The sequence below is a fragment of the Phasianus colchicus genome, chromosome 22 (assembly GCF_987193195.1).
Source record: "Phasianus colchicus chromosome 22, bPhaCol1.hap1.1, whole genome shotgun sequence".
NCBI lineage: Eukaryota > Metazoa > Chordata > Aves > Galliformes > Phasianidae > Phasianus > Phasianus colchicus.
The window spans coordinates 7290220-7308750 of NC_143457.1; the positions used below are offsets into that span (position 1 = coordinate 7290220).

General features: G+C 45.3%; 2 protein-coding genes across 9 annotated transcripts; one reads left to right on the forward strand and one right to left on the reverse strand.

Moving 5' to 3' along the window:
* Window positions 1-1269: 1269 nt before the first annotated feature.
* On the reverse strand, window positions 1270-7116 carry TNFRSF9 (TNF receptor superfamily member 9). 3 transcript variants are annotated; one of them, XM_031613552.2, is made up of 7 exons: window positions 6683-7116; window positions 6495-6611; window positions 5620-5757; window positions 4896-4962; window positions 4678-4814; window positions 4306-4440; window positions 1270-2562 (listed from the first exon to the last, which is right to left on the reverse strand). In XM_031613552.2, exons 1-7 carry the CDS (start codon window positions 6777-6779, stop codon window positions 2552-2554), a joined length of 702 nt encoding a protein of 233 aa, XP_031469412.1. In that variant the 5' UTR covers window positions 6780-7116; the 3' UTR covers window positions 1270-2551. The 3 variants fall into 3 exon arrangements, with proteins under 3 accessions (XP_031469412.1, XP_031469411.1, XP_089979363.1); XM_031613551.2 differs by having other exon boundaries at window positions 1273-2567; XM_090123237.1 differs by lacking the exon at window positions 1270-2562 and adding an exon at window positions 2896-4165.
* On the forward strand, window positions 6474-14085 carry PARK7 (Parkinsonism associated deglycase). Of its 6 annotated transcripts, none has more exons than XM_031613556.2 (7): window positions 6474-6607; window positions 9221-9327; window positions 9974-10075; window positions 10664-10723; window positions 11218-11287; window positions 12809-12895; window positions 13682-14085. In XM_031613556.2, the coding sequence occupies exons 2-7, from the start codon at window positions 9238-9240 to the stop codon at window positions 13840-13842; spliced, it is 570 nt and encodes a 189-aa protein (XP_031469416.1). In that variant the 5' UTR covers window positions 6474-6607; window positions 9221-9237; the 3' UTR covers window positions 13843-14085. The 6 variants fall into 6 exon arrangements, with proteins under 6 accessions (XP_031469416.1, XP_031469414.1, XP_089979365.1 ...); XM_031613554.2 differs by lacking the exon at window positions 6474-6607 and adding an exon at window positions 7215-7354; XM_090123239.1 differs by lacking the exon at window positions 6474-6607 and adding an exon at window positions 7370-7681.
* Window positions 14086-18531: the final 4446 nt, after the last annotated feature.

The window sequence follows — 18531 nt, forward strand, 5'->3', positions numbered from 1 at the left end:
GGGTGTTAAGTAGTGATGCCAGGAACTGTGCCAGGAAATGGTACTGGTTCTGCAAGCAATAAAAAAGCAGCAGGATTCCCTGCTTAAACTTATCTTTCAAGAGCACCTGTCTCCTTTTTCCATGCCTTTAGAATTCTGGTCTGACATCACCAGGGCCTCCACACACAGTCTGGCTAGAAGAACCTTTCCTGACTTCCAAGAAAAACAAATGGAAATGTGAAATGCTTACATCTGGCATGGCACCTTACCTCATCTTCAACCAAATGGGGCTGCTCAAGAATCGTCATGGAATTCCCACTTCCTTTTTGTTCACTACACAATAAATTAAGAAGACTTGAGAAAAGAAATAGTCACAGAAAGACAACAGAACAGACAACTCTTAAGTTACAGCTCAGTGTTAGGACTGTCTGCACTTCTTTCAACAAGAACTGATAAGTTTATTCAGATATTTTGAGGAAAAAGCTACATGTGCAGCCAAGGTGCATGTGAGCATCAAAAAGAGGTACAAACTGGAATTTTTTAGAGTAGTAAGAAGTACTGTAACTCAGCAGAGATGATTCTGAAGAGCCAAGTTTTGAGTGGTAATGTTTTTGTCAAGTCAGGAGACTTATAAGTTATAGGATGTGAATAAATGGGAATTAAGTTTCAGATTAAGGCTGTTGGGTAAGCAATGACTGTCTTGATTGCGTTGGTATTTGGCTCTGGAACTCTTTTGTATAGGAGAAGAAAACATGAATTTTTCAAACTTATTCCTGCAATGGAAGAGGCTGAAATGTCTCCATGATGCTACTTCAGATATGGACCTGATGTATTGGTCCAGAAAGGTGGACTTCTCTAATCAGAATCAACTGTCATGTTCAGCCTAAGGCACTTCTCACTAGTCATTCTTAATTACTAAATAAACAATTATCTTCACTGAGACCTTTAATAGAAGAAAACTGCCTTTAAAGGATGTAATGAAATTTGCAAATTGACACGCAAAATGCAGTAGCAAAATACAAAAGTCTAACTGCTGTCTTTCTTTCCTAGGAGGAAACATAAGGTATGTTGATTTGCTACAACGTGTGTACATTCTCATCCTTAATGTGTGAATTATAAACTAATCACAGGCATAACTATTTATCCTATTCTAAGATATCTTCACTGCTGCAAAGATTACTCTTCATTTATAAATACTGGTGAGTTTTCCTATTCCTTCCCCTCTCCTTCAGTTTGTGAATTTGACTTGACTTGTAAGAAAAAAAGACTCGAGGAAAGGAACCTTGGACTCGAGGGATTTGAAACAAATTATTTATTTACATATATTTAATTTTGGAATTCAGTTTTCTGTACTTACTGTCTAATATACAGAAGAAGTTACAAAAAAGTTACAAAACAGCAAGTTTATTAAAATTACTATGTAAAAAAAGTCTTGATTTTTGTGTTAATAGACACACAGGCTGTTATTCTTCAGACAATTGTATTCTTTCTTTCAAAGTTGAAATGACATAAAGAAGAAAATCACCCTTTACCTGCTGCGTTGATAGGTTTAAATTATATTTTTGAATAATTTACTGAAGAAATAAAATATTTGGTTCTGAAAAAGATTAAAAATGTTGTCACTGCCAACATTTTCTTTTCTCTTTCAGACCAAAGTAACAGCACTCGATCAAAAAGACAGATATACTGTCTGAGGTTAAAATCTTTCCACCCTCAGAGGAACAGAAATAGTACCAGAAATGTATCACATTCTACATATACCACATCTGCAACACATTTACATCACCAAAAAGATGAAAGCTGAATGATGTAGGACTGAGGTGTTGCAGTCTAAGTGCGCAGTAACATCCCTTCCTAAGAGCAAGTCAACCACAGCTTTTCTCAGTGTTTCCACTGCCTCTATTAAGGCAATCTCTGCAGTACACCAGCAGATACAAACTGCTATAAAAAAAAAAAAACTTTGCAACTCTAGATTTTTTTTTTTTTTACATTTTCCTGTCTCTGACATAAGAGGCTGGGGTGGTGGTCAGGCTAGATATGTTTCCATGGCTGCTGGCAACTGAAAGTGTGAGATGAGATCTGTATTTGCAGAAGAAACCCAACACTGCTGGGTTTGAGCTACGCTTTGAGAAGAGCTACAGCTCGTAACAGTAATGCAGAGACCATGAGTGGCACACGCAGCTCTTCTACATGCTACAGATCTCCATTAAAGGGACAAATGCTTTCAGGCTTCATATAAGTTATGGCTCAGGCAGCTAGAATGCCATACTGCCCTTCTATTGGTTTTAAGCACAGCAGTACTAGTACTGCTTAGAAATATGATTCCCAGTCCTAGGTAACAGTCAAACTAGAAAAGATGTGCTTTCTCCTTAGAGGATGGACTACTTAGCACTCTGAAATTCACAAATTGTAACGTTGTGTTCTAAGAGGAAACAAATACGGATGACCTGGACAGTCCAATTCTTAATTCTCCAAAAGATCTCTGAATTCTGTGGATTTGCCACAATCTTGATCTTCGCCTTGTTCCTCCTCAGGGAAGCGGCAGCTGCAGGTCTCTTCCTGGATTGACTGTTCAGGAGTAGTCTGCACTGAAGAAAGAGAGCAGATGTTCACTTCCTATTGCTTTTATTCAGCCACCCTATTTCAACCTTCCTCATTCACAACTGGAGGAAGGCAGCAAGAAAAAAATCTTCCAGTTGATCCAATAATCTACTTTGGAATTATTCCTCTGCATCATAGTTTGCCAAGAGAAAATTCCTCACAGTTTGTTCCCCCTAATCCAACAGGGGCTGCTAGTACTGTGTTCGCCACAGTATATACCAACCAATGTTACAAGGGTTACAGCAAAAAGCTGGGAAGTGGTGAAATCAAGAAGTATCGTTTGCGGAGCTTTCATATTTTCATCGCTCTAATTGGTCAGCTCTAGTCTGCAAGGAAGGTCTAAATGCCATCCGAACAGAATGTTTTCTTATGAGGCTAAAAAGCACTGAACTGTGCCAAACTTCATCAAAGACAGACTTTTAGCAATTGCGAACACTGTATACTCTCCCTCTGGGAAAAGATCTAAGAGCTCTTGCAATCCTTTTACATCCTTGTAGAATCCTGGGTTTGTATTAAAACATTATCCAAGATGAGGAATGCTTATTAAAAGTAAAAGAAAAGTTACCCAAAGCCAATTAATACTTACTTAAACCCTTGGCTTAGATAGCTAAGCACACTATGTCTAAACTTCTGGTGCATTTCTTTGAGTTCAAGATGAAAAACATACTTATCTGATCGTGATTTTATAAAGAACCTACACCCAAGTACGTTCAAGTGCTAAGTACAGAAATCATGTTACTTGTCAGAAATGGTGACAGAAATACTATAAGTGAGCTGAGAGGAGGCAATGAAGGCTCAGCATTTCACGCGTTGGAGCTGTACAGAGGACACAAACATTCAACTGTAACATTACAACAATAAGTAATTTATACATATGGTCAGCTTCACCAGCAGCTTTCAGAGTGCTATTTCCTGGAGGCAGCAGAGCCTCCTTTGTAATTTCCTTTGTTCATTTAAGATGTGTTTATTAAATCTTTTGTCTTTACTAACCAACGTTGGCTGCAAAGGACTGGGAAGAAAGTCTTACTTTGGAACTCAGGAAACACAGTATGTTTTCTTCTTGTAACTTAACCTGTGATTACAGTCATTATCCAGGGTAATACAGATTTGTGTTCTTCAAATAATAGGAAAAGTTAGGTAATATGGGGACTGCAGAGTTCACCATAAACACAAAAGTGTCTGCAGGTAGAGCCATACCAGAGCTGATAAAATAAGTTAGATGCACTTCACCACAGCTTTGTGCACAACTTTGGTGCCTCCCGGGAGGGCAGTGCTGGTTTCAAGCTGGCTCTGCAACTCTGCAGCAGCAAGTCCTGATTGTTGCTACAGTGCAGTCGTGAGTCCAGCTTTGGCTGCAAGGACGACAGAGGCGTGTTCTTTTCAGTGGTGCCCAGTGCCAGAAGAAGAGGCAATGGGCATTAATTGGAACACAGAAGGCTCTGTCTATACATCAGGAAGTATTTCTTCACTGTGAGGATGATGGAGCACTGCCACAGGTTGCCCAGAGAGGTTGTAGAATCTCCCTGCTTGCTCTGGGTGTTCCCCTGCCTGAGATGGGTTGGTTGAACCAGATGACTATTTCTGACTTCAGGAGGAAATTTTAAAAAAATCATGATCATCTATAACTGTTTTTTTAAAGATGCTTTAAAAAGATACTCAAAAATGAATTCCTGATTTCTGTCTAGATTGAAAAACAAAAAGGGAATCGGAGTGTATCTATCTTACTTTTCTTGAAGACAGCATGTAGCTTCTTTTTCTGCCAGACGCTGAGGCATACACACAAAGGCAGGAGAAATGCTATGCACAACAGCCCTGCTACAGCGAGAGAAATTCTGATAATGTCCATCTGGAGGTCTTTCCCTAGGAAGAAGCAAACAACATTCTTCAAGAAGGGCCACAGAACAAAATTCTAGTGCAAGTAAATTAGCCAGCTTTCTTGTCCCCATCTCAATAGGTCTGCTTCTAGATTAGTCTACAGTACTGGAAATGGGTATGAGAAAGGAATCCTACTTCAAGTGGTAAGTGAATGAGCAATAGCACGTTTCAAAGTTAGTCCTGATTCTTCAGCTCTAAAAGCAACATTGTACAATGACTCACCTGGCACAGCGATAGGAAATGGAACTGCAGGAGAAGTGGTAGGTAAAGTGGTGGCTGAAGTGGGATTATCTGAACTGTGTTTGCAAACTGCATCTTTTGTTGCAGTTCCAGGCTGCAGAACCTGGTTTTCAGAACATCTGAAAGACATTTAAAGAAAGAAAAAGAAAAGTAATAGAAAAAAATCCAGTCAAGTTAATGCATTTAGTTTTGTCACTTACATTGTCCAGTTTTTACAGGAGCCATCAGGTTGATCATTAAAAGTTCCATAAGGGCAAGCCTGGCAACCTGCAACGGACAAGGAGAGGTACGATAGTACAAGGTGAGTATTTAAAAGAACACATGAAATGTTATGAATAACTGTTTGTACGGTATTATCTACGTTCATAGAATTGTTATAAGTTGTTGTGAGTACACAATCATAGAATCACAGTATGGTTGAGTTGAAAGGTTCCTTACAGCCCTTCCATCCCCAGCTGGAGGCTGGCTGCCCCTCACCAGCTCAGGCTGCCCAGGGCCCCGTCCCACCTCTTACTGGGCACCTCCAGGGATGGGGCACCCACACTTCTCTGGGTAGCAGTGCCAGGGTCTCACCAACCTCTGAGTAAAGAATTTCCTCCTAATATCTAATCTAAATCTCCTCTCTTTTAGTTTAGAATTGTTCCCCCCAGTCCTCTCATTGTTGGACCACACAAAATGTCGGTCTCCCTCCTGCTCATAAGTTCCATCAAATACTGGAGTACAAGGCACATGTTTCTCTGTGCCCATCCCTGTGAGCTACGTGAGCTTTGTACCAGCACGATACTTGGGTACAGTTTCCTACACAGTGTTGACAAAAGAGCTGTCATGCAAAAGGAACCGACTGATGCACAGTTTCAGGAGCTCAGGAGGTCCTTCCTGCAATTCTTTCTGCGCTGCACAAGAGGTGGTGAAGGGAGATCGTACCGCTCCTAGTTCTCTCCTTGCCCAGCCCACAGCTTCTGTCACAGCGGGAGCAGCCATCGTCACTGCAGCGATATCCCTCCTTGCACGTGCACTCAGCGTCACTTATTGGTGAACACACCTTTAAGTATTTGAATCTTCCTGGAAGGAGGAAACAAGCGTGATGTTACACATGCCTCAAGCACACAAAACGTGGCGCAGCAAAGGTCCAGGTCCTTTGCTCTTACAGAAATTAAGCTGCTCAGTTCAGTGAGAGGTCCTAGAAGTTCGAGTTAGAAGGGACCTTTAGAGGTCACCTGGTCCAACCCACTGCAGTGCACAGAGATACCCACAGCTCCGCCAGGGGTTGAGCTCCTCCAGCCTGGCCTTGGCTGTCTCCAGGGATGGAGCACCACCACCTGCGCCCGGCCTGTGCTTCACCACCCTTACTTTAAAAAACTTCTTCCTTACATCCAATCTCCCTTCACCCTGTCACAGCAGACCCTGGTAAAAGCACTGTTCCCTTCTCTCCTACAGCCCCTTTAGATACAGACGGGCTGCTCTCAGCTCTCCCTGCAGCCTTCTCCAGCTGCACAGCCGAGCTCTCAGTCTGTTCACGCAGGGAGCTGTTCCATTCCTCGGAGCATTTCTGTGGCCCTGCTGTGGACGCCCTCCTGCGGGTCTGCGTCTGTCCCGTACCGCGAGCCGCTCATCTGGCACAGCGCTGCAGGCGAGGCTCCGTAGCGCAGAGCAGAGCTGCGGATCCCTCCTCCGCTCCGCTGGACGCGCTGCTGCGAGTGCAGCACACGGCACCGCCGGCTCAGCCCACCCACCGTCCAGCAGCGCCCCTCTTACGAGCGGTAACAACGAGCCGAACCGCAGCTCTCAATCCCCGGTACCTTCGCACTTGCGGCACAGGTTGCAGCTGCTGGCTCCCACCACGCTGGAGAAGGTGTCGGACGGGCACTGCTGGCAGTTCGCTCCCCACCCGCAACCCGCGCCGGCCACGAAGGTACCTGCAGGAGAGACACGGAGGCCGTAGAGAAGCGCCGCCGACGCCCGCAGCGCGGCCCGGCCCGGCGCTCACCCGCGGGGCAGATGGCGGCGCACGGAGCGGCGGCCGCGTGCGCCGGGCTCAGCGCCAACAGCAGCGCGGCGCGCAGCAGCGGGGCGGCCGCTCCCATGGGGTCGGTGCGCGGCGGCGCGGCGCTCTCGAGTGCGCGCGTGGCGGCGGGCAGCGGCCCTTAGAGCCGCCCCCAGCGGCACGGCTGCGTCACCCGGGGGCGGCGGGGAAACCCCGGCCCGGCGGGGCTTTCCGGGCTGCGGCGAGACCCCCGTCCTGCCGGGCAGCGCCCGCGCGGACCGACACCTCAGCGCTGCCGAGCAGAGCCCGCCGCTCCCCGCCGGGGCTTCCCGCTGAGCGCCGAGGAATCCCCGCGGTGGGTGCGGGAGTCCGGCTCGGTGCCGTCCCGTGCGGTGCGGGATGACCGGCTGCGAGCGGCCGCCGAGGGCGGAGGGGAGACATCGCTGAGCCGCCCCGCCCCCCCCCCCCGCGGTGCGTGGAAACAAACGGCGCTGTGGGCGGCAGCGCGGGACGAAGCGCGGCGCCGCGACGGGCGCGACGCGTCGCTACAGACACGTGACCTGTCGGAGCCATCTGGACGCTAAGCGGAGGCGGCGCCCCGCCCCCTGCGGTTTCCCGCAGCCAATCCCCGGCTGCGTCAGCGTCACGTGCCGTCCGTCGGCGAGGGCGCGAGCGGTGCGTGCGGCCGTGGGCTGAGGGGTGGGCGCGGGACGGGCGGCTCGCGCCTCAGCGGTGGGGACGGAGCGGCACCGATGGCGCCGAGGCCGCCCGTCACGAAGCGCAGCGCCGTTTGGCCGTGGTGCCACAGAGGAATGGGAGCATTTCCCCATAGCGCGTGAAAGATTTAAGTAACGAATGGGCGGGTATCGGCCCGGCGGGTGAACGCCGGCAGCTCGCGGCCCGCCCCGCGGCACGGCCTCCTGACGGACCCGCCCAGCCCAGGTCACGCGGGCGGGGCTGCGCGGAGCTGCGGCGGTGTGAGGTGAGGCGAGGCGGTGCGAGGTGAGGCGGGGGCCGCGCAGGGCCGCGAGACGCCGCCGGGGGAGTCCCGGCCCCGGTAGTGCCGGGGGGCCCGGAGGCCGCTCATTCGGCCCCGCTCGGCCGCCAGCCCGGCGGGAAGGCCCGGCCCATCGCTGCCCGCTCTCGGTTTGCCGCCGCGCTGCTGCGTTCTGTCCGCGCTGCGGCCCGTTTGGTTTGTCCGCTGGTTCGCCACGTCTGTCCGTAGAATGTTCGCGGTTGGAACGGGCCTTAAAGATCGCCCGATTCCAACGAAACGGTGCCGTGTCCTAAAATAAGCGCATAAAGACGTGACCTTTCATCGAGGCGGGCTGAGCCGCCGGCCCTGCGCCGTGCCAGCCCTGTGGGAGCGCCGCGTGTCGCGGGACGAGTGGAGAAGCTGCGCTGTGGCTGTTCTGATCCGTAAGAAAATGCGGGCAGAATGAACGTGCGCCTTCCAGAAAAGCTGTTCTGGATCGCCGGCAGGCTGTGCTGCGCACACGGCTCACACCTGACGGGACGGCCGTGCGGCTCCCGCTGCGCCCCGAGCCGGTCAGGTCTGCACGCCGCAGGGCGTCCTGCTGGATGCAGCCTGGAAATAACGGCTTTCAAAAGGTGCCAACTGGAAACACAGCAGCTGAGGCAGAGGGAGGGGATGGTTTTCTTTGGAGGAGACAACTGGGCGTGGATTTTGTTTTATGAGGAGCTCCTGGGTGCTCTCTATCTGTGCATGGGAGTTCTCTGTGGAGGAAGAGATCCGTCTCATAGAGCAAGACATGCAAAATGCCTCATCTCACATCGTGGACGCATTTGAATACTTCTGTCAGACCAGCATAAGCTAGTGTGGATTTTTACGTGATGTTGTTACTTAACCTTTAAATGGAAATTTGGTCGTTCACCTCAGTGTGAACTTTGTAGCTAAAAAAGTAATTCTTAAGCCGAGTTTGCTCAGTTTGTTCCATTTTCGAAATTCTGTGGTCTGCTCCCCCGTCACACGTGTGCACGCGTTTCTCCACCACTCAGTTATGAAATACTCAGAACATCTATGGCTGAGGGTTTGCAGGGGCACCAGTCGAGTCATTATTAAGTCACAGGAAACTTAACGAAGTGCGCCGTGTGGAAACTAAATACCAGATGTGAGGTCAGAGCTCACAGAAGCTTTATTTTTTTTTTTATAAATGCTGACCTGGGTAGGAGTTGGTAGTCTGGGTATGAGTGAGGGCAAACTGCAAACAGCCCAGCCACCCACCCTGAGCCCTTGTCTGGCAGACTGAAGTCATGCCAAGTCGTGATGAGGCCAAAGTGTCTCATGTTCTGCTGCTGATGTGCACAGATGTGTTAGTCATGTCACGGCGTATGCTTTGTAAAAAAAACTCTTAAGTAGGATTGCTGTGAATGTCACTTAAGTTAGTGAACTATTTTTGAGATGGCTTAATTGAAAGATAATGCAGAAGTGCAAATTACGTTTAAACTTTACTATTAGGAAGACTTAATACAAGGGGATCTGCCTTCTAATGTCACCCCGCTCACAAACTTCTCTTGCAGTTGTGGTCCCCTCAGACATGGCTTCAAAAAGAGCGTTGGTGATTCTGGCAAAAGGAGCAGAGGAAATGGAAACTGTCATCCCCACCGATGTTATGAGAAGAGCTGGTGTGAGTATGTAGACAATGAAGAGTCTGGTTTTTTCATGATTGCTTGGTAACATCAAAATCTGGGCCTCAGATTCAAGTTCAGAGTGTACAGATGCATGATGTTGACGTTCATCTGAACCTTCTTAATGGTTAGCCAGTACTTGTGTTACGCACCAAATAAGGACAAATGACATTTGTCCTTAGGAAGCATTTAAAATGTGAGCCTAAAGTAAACTAGAGCAGATGTTTCAAGTAAGTCTTACCCTACCAAACATGTCTGCTGCCCTGCTGAGCGGCAGGGGGTTTTATTTGTTGTGTAGGGTTCTGATCTGCTTTGTTCTCTTCAAGCTTATGATGTTACATAGCTCTCCTAGAGCTTTTAAAATTCTGTTAGTAACTTGACCTCTGCCTGGTGGGATTTCTTGTGCTCTTTATTACTTTTGCATTGGTAGTTGTACACAGTATTGCTGTCTGATTAAGTATGAACATAAAATTTTAAATAAATACAATAACTGAACACTGAGAGAAATGACTAAAATAAAAAATACCTTTCCCCAGTGCTCTTGTGATTTTGTTAATATCCTCCTTTTTTGGTGCTATAGGAAGTACAAGCTTGTCAAATGTCTTTAACTCTTGAACTGTAATGATAGATGTATTCTTCTGTTAGATCAAGGTGACTGTTGCAGGCCTAACTGGGAAAGAACCGGTGCAGTGTAGTCGAGATGTCCTCATTTGTCCTGATGCCAGTCTAGAAGATGCCAGAAAAGAGGTTTGTCATCATCTTGAATTGATATAATGATCAGTATGGCCTTCCTGTGATTTTCAAAACTGAATTCTTAAAGCCTTTAGAAATGTGTTACATGTTATGTTCGCTCTGTTATGTGCCATAGTGACTCGCAGAACTGCACATCAGTCCCTTTGGTCTTGTCCTACTTCACAGCAGGCCAAGATCAGGTTTGTTTTTGCACAATGTCAGACATGGAGCTTTATTTCACATGTTGATCAGCCCACCAAAATACTGTGATAGGGTACAGCAAAAAAAGCTTCAGATGGAAAGCTGTAATAGGTACAGCAAAAACACTTGTCTTCACAATGCAAGAGCTACCATTTGCTTGTGGAAGCTCTTAAATTCACTGGACTTAGAAGTTTGTTCTGAACCAGACTTTATAGGCTGTTCCTGGAAATATTTTTTACATAATTATTTCCAATTATTTGCTTTTCAAGTGTCATGCAGAGGAAGAAAAGGCTTCTCAGAGAAGGATCCCTTTGCTTCTCAATTCACTTATCTGTACTTTCCCTAGAACAATGTGACAGATAAGCTACCCTCTGTTCAACAAAGCTTTATCTGTTTGTTTAGGGACCTTACGATGTCATTGTCCTGCCTGGAGGTAACCTTGGAGCTCAGAACTTGTCAGAGGTAAAGTCCTGGTATCATAAAGATTCAGAAGCATTCTCGTGTGTAGTAGATGGTCTGCACTCTCACAGTAATAATGCCAGTTCAGTTAAACAACTGAAAATTGTATTCTGAGTGAATCATTAAGAGGAAAGTAATTGTTAATAGTATTAAGCTTTCTTGGAAATGTAGAGGAGGGATGTAAATTCTTGTACCTGACTACCTGGTTAAGCTGTGTAAAAATGGAAGGCTGCTCAATATTGTGTGAAAGTCTTTCTTCATCATCATATGAAGATGAAATGGTTGTAAATGAAGATTTAATTTCATGAACATTGGAGCAGGTTAAATCCATGTTGCTCTCCCTGTCCTGAGACAGGATGGAATGTTGTCAGGCTGTTTTTCTTTGTAAATCTTGTTCATGAATATGCAGTAGAAAATGGTTCAACTGTGCTTTGTATGATCAACCCAAATAATCAACTCAAAGCAATGATTTTTTTTTTTTTTTAATCTTTGTTCAGTCTGCTGCTGTTAAAGACATCTTGAAAGATCAGGAAAGCAGAAAAGGCCTGATTGCTGCTATATGCGCAGGTGGGTTAGTAACACATCTTCCTTTGATAAATACTTGGGTATTCTGAAAGGACAGGCAAGCAGTTATCCTGCCTTAGAAATTTATATTCCTGTAACTTAGTTACAGGAATTTGTGCTACTGACAAACCCATCAGCATTTGAATTTTTCAATCAGTTGGGTTAGTGTCTTAAAAAATGAAAACTAGTTTGCTGGGTGTAGTGAAAATGCTGTCACAGGCTGAAGCAGTGATGGAGCACCTGGTGGGAAGGCTGGGCCAGTCCAGGGGAGCTCAGGTGCATGCGATGAACCTGAGTGATGATAGGGGTGGAGCCAGGATCCTCCCCTTCCCAGCCCTCATTTAAGGATTGGCAGTGAAAGCAAGAGCATTTCTTTGGAGTTTCCTGTATAGTTGAGGCCTTCTGAGGGTAAGCTTCTTTTCTATGTTTTTGTGCATGTGGCTGTAGCCTTTGAGCAAGTTCTTATTTGCTGTAACCTGGAGCTTTGTTGCTCTGCTGTCATTGCTGACCTTTCCATTGTGTTATGGTGTTACGCTAGGTTTTTAGTTTAGAGGTTTTTTTTTTTTTAATATCTGCTTATTTTCTATGTGAGGACTTAGTGCTGGCAGAACATCGTTGCTATAAATTTATCTCATGACTCTTCTGCCCTTTAGCTTTAGCAGGGTGGCTGTAAATATAGTGTTACAGGCTCACCTTCAATGGAGTGGTACTAAAATATGGAACTGCTCTGCAGAGCAATTTGTTTGCTTACGTGATCTGCACAGCTAGATAGATATCTGGTTCATTTCTTCATGTGATTTGTATATAAGAAAGAAAGACAAGGTGAAAAACTGCTAATACACCCAACCGCTCAGAGAGAGGTCCAGGTGCATCTTAGGGAGACTGAGGAGAGTAACGATGACTGTGTGAGAGATGCTCTAATGGTGTGTATTTGTATCATGTGTTCATATTTTGCCTGGTTCATAGCTACTTCTTATTTTGTTTTCGTTCTTCAGTTGAGCAGTATGCATACAAACTTGTGATCAGTTCTGAATGTGGTACTGGTAGTCTTTTCCTTCTCTACCCATATGTGTTGCAGAACAACTGTAATTGTTCTCAGTTGCCCGGTGAAGTCCTTTACTTGTATTCAGGACGCTTCATTTATTCTAGTTTCTCCAGCTGAACACAAAGAAAGTTAGTTCCTTGTTACTTCATTTTCTGAAATGAATCAGATATGCAGAAATGACACTTGAATCAGGCAAATCCTGCCTTCAGTTTCTTCTGGAATTCCCATAAGGATTTTTTCTTCGGTGACCTAAGACAAATTTACACAGGCTCCTTCCTCAATTCAGGCAAAAGGGGAAGTGATGAAAAAGAGAGAAAGAATGTTAAAACTGAGAAGTTAGCTGTTAACCTGTCATCTGTCCAAAATGCTGCTTGGGGCATGATTCCAACACATAAAGATCTTTTCAAATGAAAGTTTATCTGTTAATGCTTAATAAGGCGGAAAAGTTTCTTATAGAATGTAACTGTGTGTCCTTACAGGTCCTACTGCCCTTCTGGCACATGGGATAGGATTTGGCAGCAAAGTCACAACACACCCTTTGGCCAAAGATAAAATGATGAATGGAGGTATGTAATTAATTTTATAAATTTATTTCTAAGCTCTTCTCAGAAAATATTTTATCCCAACTCTTAATTTAAAGGAAAGCAAATAGCATTTGCATCTCATTTCGTATCTCTGAGTTTCCCTAGTGCTTTCATATACGTAATCAAAATTCAACTGAATGTACTATCTCCAAGTCAGTTTAACTTGGAAATACAAGGTTACGTTTACATTCTCATCTTCAGGGAAACAATGCTACTGCTGGAAGCATTTTTTTGCCTTGTCACCTTCTGTCATTTTGGTTCTTTGTCTCATTGGCCCAAACAGCAAACCCCAGCAGCACCTTTGCTGCTTTCCCAGTGCTTTGAGCAGCCACCAGGCCCAGCTGTCTTTCTTGTACCAAAGTAAGGTGCTGGTGAAACACTGTTCAGATTTATGGACATTAACAAGTCTGGCGGGGGGGAATGAGATGACAGGATTCCTCTGCATGCATTTAGAGAAGAGAAAGATGTGAACAGATGACTTCTTGATGAGCTTGTAGATAGGTACATTTGTATGCCATGTGAACAAGCTGGCAGAGCTCCCTGCAGGGTTTCTTCCTCTCTGAGGACTGTAGGCAACGATGAGTTGCTTGGTTCTGCAGGGACAGGGATACAGAGCCCAGTGATGTGAGTGATGGAGGTGTGTACTCTAGAATGCGATGCTGGTGTCAGAGCCTGCTGCTTCTCAGTTGCCATAGCCTAGGAGCAGGCAGGTATGTGCTCTGTGGCACTGTACTGGAGACTGACCGTCTTATTGTTGTCACCCCTAAGCTCACTACTGCTACTCTGAGAGCCGTGTGGAGAAAGATGGGAACATCCTCACCAGCCGTGGCCCTGGTACCAGCTTTGAGTTTGGGTTGGCCATTGTTGAAGCACTGATGGGGAAGGAAGTGGCTGAACAAGTGAAGGCACCCCTAATATTGAAAGACTGAAATGCTGTTGTGGAACGTGGAGTAGAACAATTTCAGGTGGAGAGTCTTGTCCTTTAGAATAACTGAAAGATGCACAATGTAGTTGTGGATGAAATTAGCAGCTGTACTCACCTCCAGGAAGAAAATACTGTTAGCAAAAAACTTTATCATCATCAGTGTGATTAGATAAATAACCTTAGCTCTTGGCATTTCAAAATTGCATGGACAAATGTTGCTGATTAAATAAAAACAAACCAACCTTGATTGTGTGTTGTTTCTTTGTGCATTTTCTGCCATCCCAGACCTATGAAATATTTGCTGGCTCTGTGTTTGGTCGTAAGGATGTTTGCTGCTATGTAGCTTGGCTGGAAGTGCCTTAATTTCTGAAGAGACTGCTCACAGGTTTTAGAATGTGGGAGTCTCTGAATGACTGTGCCCAGAAGAGGCATGTTTTTTGAGGTTCTTAGACTAGTTGGTTTCCCTGTACCGTTATATTTCAGTGAGTTATTTTGGGGAAGATTGTTCCAAAACCATTATAACTGTGTCATTATGAGCTCTGCTAAGAAGTCATTGCTTACTTCCACATACGTGCAGTTCAGACGCTCACTTTCTTCTGTGTTGTCTTTTAATGTTAATTGGAGAAAGTCCTCTTGCAGTGAAGTCACCAGCTAGGTGAAATAGCGGCAGGCAGGAAGCAAACTGCCTCAAACAGTAATGAATCTGGAGTCTGGTGAGCACAGCACCATCATTTGCGTTTTTAACAGGAAATCTGTTAGATGGGGGAACTGCTGCCTGTAAGAAAATTGGCAACGGAGGACGTTACTTGTGCTGGCTTCTCTTGTCACTTCTAGCATGTTACTCACTTGCTCTTCTGCTGTGCTTTACAAAAGATCTTTTCTTTTGATTGTGGAGAGGAGGGGGTAGGAAGTCCACTACAGAAAAGTGGATGCGGTGGAGGGTACTGCCAAGCAGGTTGGTGTCAGTGCTGTGATTGAGGAAGCCCAGGGCAGCATGAGCTCACCCTCATGTGGGGCCTGCATGTCCCCGGCTTCCTCTGCTGTGTCCCTGGCAGTGGGCTTTTTAAGAAATAGCAGCTTTCTTTCCTCACCGTGCTGCTCTAGAGCATGCAGCAGCAGCCTGCCTTACAGAGGGATTGCTTTTGATTGAGTTGGTCTGATTTAAGCGTAGGTGACTGGTATGGCCTGAGAGATGCACTGTGTCTGGAGCAGGCTGGTCCATTAGCAGCCTGAGGCTGAGCAATCTTGAGCTGACTTCTGTGTGCTTTCTCTTATCTAATGCTAGGAGTGGGCTGCAGACGTCAGTATGGTCTTCCAGTCAAAAGGTTGACTGGGGTTCATGGTTATTCTTAAAGATGGCACAATGCTTGGACAATATTTCTGTGGATTGCGCGTCCAGCACAGAGTGTCTGGTGATGAATGAAATCTGTAGCAGAAAATAGTCTCCTTCTCACCCCTGAAAATGTGTTTAGGCTGTTCTGTAACAAAACTGTAGCATTAAGTCATTTAAATTGAAGCTAAGAGCTAAACACCTCATTCTTCTTTCAGACTTTCCCTTCAGCTTTACAGCCTCATGCTGGTCCCCGTCAGCTCCTGTATAAAGCCAGGATTCACCTACTCACTTCACTGCCACCTGTTTTTAAGAGTAGATCTTGGACAAGCATGTCTGTCCCTGTGGCTTTTAATGAAGTGAGCACTGCCATTCAGTGGGTGTTATTTGTTTTGTTTGTTTACTTGTTTTTTTTTTTTTTTTGAACATGATGAGACCCTACCCCAACCTGAGCAATTTTAACCTAATGAGCAACAGTGTCTGTCAGGGTGTACACTTACCTCCACTCAGAGTTGCTAGAGGCTTCTTTGGTGCCACGTGCCTATTGGTGCACTGAAGTGATACAGATTCTGAATCGTAACAGCACAATGCCCATTCCAATTGCTTAAACTCTAAAGACAGGTGCTCAAGCGGAATGCAGGGAAACTTTTCTTGAATAACTTGTCAATATGACAGGTGACAAATGAAGTCACCATGTGCAACTTAATATGGCTGGAGTCCTGGGTTTCCTCTGGACCTTGCTCAACATCCAGTAAATGACATGCAGGGACTGCAACAAGTAACCTGCTTATCACTAGTGTCTCACTCACATATTGCTAAGCAGTAGTTGGACTCAACGTGGCACAAACTGAGGTGCCCTTCTCTGGAACTGGGGATTTCCCTGGTCTTGAGGCATAAAGACTGTTCAGTATGTAGGTTTGGGTGTATGTTCCTTTCCTTTTCTGAAGGATATCCAGTAGTGCTGGCCCTTTCCTTCTGGTTGCTGTGAGAATAAGAAACTCATTAATATGGTAAAATAAACTAGGTAGATTTGGGGGGGGGAGGGTGGGAAGGGGTCAGTCCCGATGATTGTGTCATATGGAGGTTTTGTGCATTGATGGCTTCAAAGTGTTTTATCCTGGTGGCTCTTTGTATATCTGCGAATAGATTCGGGATGACAACAGTGGGATCATTTGGCATCTTTTTTTTTTCCTCTGATGTTTCACAGCAGTATATTTGCGCTCTTTTTCCTTTGTGGCTTTAAGATGCTGACACTGTGGGTGACAGCCATAATGCTGAGTGATCTTCAGAAAGAAGCTGCAGGTTTTAAACAGGGAAGCATCTCTTCTTCTGAATCACTTTGTAAGAAAATGAATAGCAGTAACGATTACCATGTTTCAGTGGCACACCACTTAAAATATGGAATACCTAACACCTTTCTCAAAATTAACCACAACTAGGATCAAGGTGCATGCCAATATATAAATAATAGAGCAACAGTCTATGAGCAATCACAGGTGTGGCTTCCATGTATGATTCAGAAGAAGTAATGAGCTGTGTGGATGAAAATAGGCATTTAGGCAGTTATTATGCAAAGCCTGAATTACAATGCAGGATGGGTGGTGGTAACACCTCGCTCAGTTTATACAAATGCTAATCACAAGCTCAGCAGCCAGAAATCTCTGCAATGGTATTTAGCAAATATTAATAAGTATAATTAACATTTGTGTGCTAGATTTAGTGCCAAAGAACTATGAGAAACAGAAAATTTACTATATGTTTTAAACAAATATAACCTATTTGGGAAAACAAGCTATGGAGCAAATGAAATATTGAGCTAGACTGAAGGTGAGGGGATGTAAGTGGGGGCATTTATTTTGCAGGAATGCCCAACAGACAGAAAATCAGTGGAATGCCTGACTGCAGAGACCCCATGGACAGACTGCTGCATTTTGTTACTGATCACTGGAGTACTTTCAGGGAGGAAACTTGAGAGTGTGTCTTTTAGAAGTGTTTGTAGGGCTCTGAGTCTGTAGTCATGATTTTGTTGGGTGGGAATTGCACCATGTCCAGTCATTGTCTTAATCTTGAATTTCAGATAGGACTATCAGTCTGGAAACTTTTTAAAATGATTTCCCATAAAAGCTGTGCTAAACTCCCTGACATTAGCTGCTTAAGAGCAAGTTATCCTGGTGGAAAAATTCGGTTAATGGCATCCTTTTAAGTCACTGGATACTAACACAACCTCTTCTATTCAGGAAAAGGTATACTGAGGGAAACGGCTTGTCCTTTCGTTACCAGCTAGATACAACTCCTGGCTGATTTTCTAGCCCGATTAACCCTTTCGCAGTATAGATATGGTGGATACTTGCTTCCACTGATTACTGAGGGAGCTTTTTCTTGTGGTATTGACAGTTCTGAGCCTGGGGAGAGAGGGGTGTCCCCGTATGTCCCTTCTCGCTGACCTTGCTGCCAGTTTCTTCTCATTAAGATCTGTTTGATGGTCGTGGATTCACCATGGAGCCTTGATGATGTGCGTCTGTGGTCACGGCAGTGCTGCTAAGGCAAGAAAGGGACCTCCAGGTGGCATGCAGCCCACTTTCAGCTCAGGAAGCTGTGGAAGCATTTTTCATAAATGCACATCTTTCTTTCTTGTTTTTACACAAATACCTTAACTCTTCAGACTCATGTATCGAGTCATCGCTGCTTTGAAATGTGATTGTTTCAGTCAAATCTCTCTGGCAAGGAGCTTCCTCCTAAGAGGCATCTGCCAGGCCCTGCCCAGGTGAGCCCAAGCTCTAAATATTCAAACGCCATCAGAACGTTGCAAAACCACGTTGTGTCCTGACAGGTCTTATCGTGTGTCAGGGGATGAGCAGAGAAATGCCTTCTGGCCAGAACTTGCAAAGTTGCCCCCACAGCTCTGGAGCCCAATGACTCACCTGGAAAACAGAATATACCTTCTGGATGGTGCAAATTTTGTTCCCCAAAGCGCAGGAATCTGCGTTGTCTGGAAATGCACGAGCAAGGTGACGCTCAGAGAAAACCACTGAACAATGGAACAAACCTCATTACTTTGGACTTTTAAGGGTAATACAGCCAAGTTACTTAAATGGTGTTAGACTGTTGCCTGTAAATCTATCTTCTCATACTGAAGGGACACTGGAGCTCTGTGATCTGACTGAAGGACTTGTTTGCTGCAGAGCAGTTCTACTCACTGTTTTCAGCTCAAGTTCAGTCTAGTTTACCACAGTTCTAGTAAACATAACTTCAAAATTTAACTATTTAAATAAGACTTAAGACACTCTGCTGATACTCATCTGGAAAGATGGCACCACTACAGAGGAATTTCTTTTTAATACTCACAGTTTAGTAGGCAATACC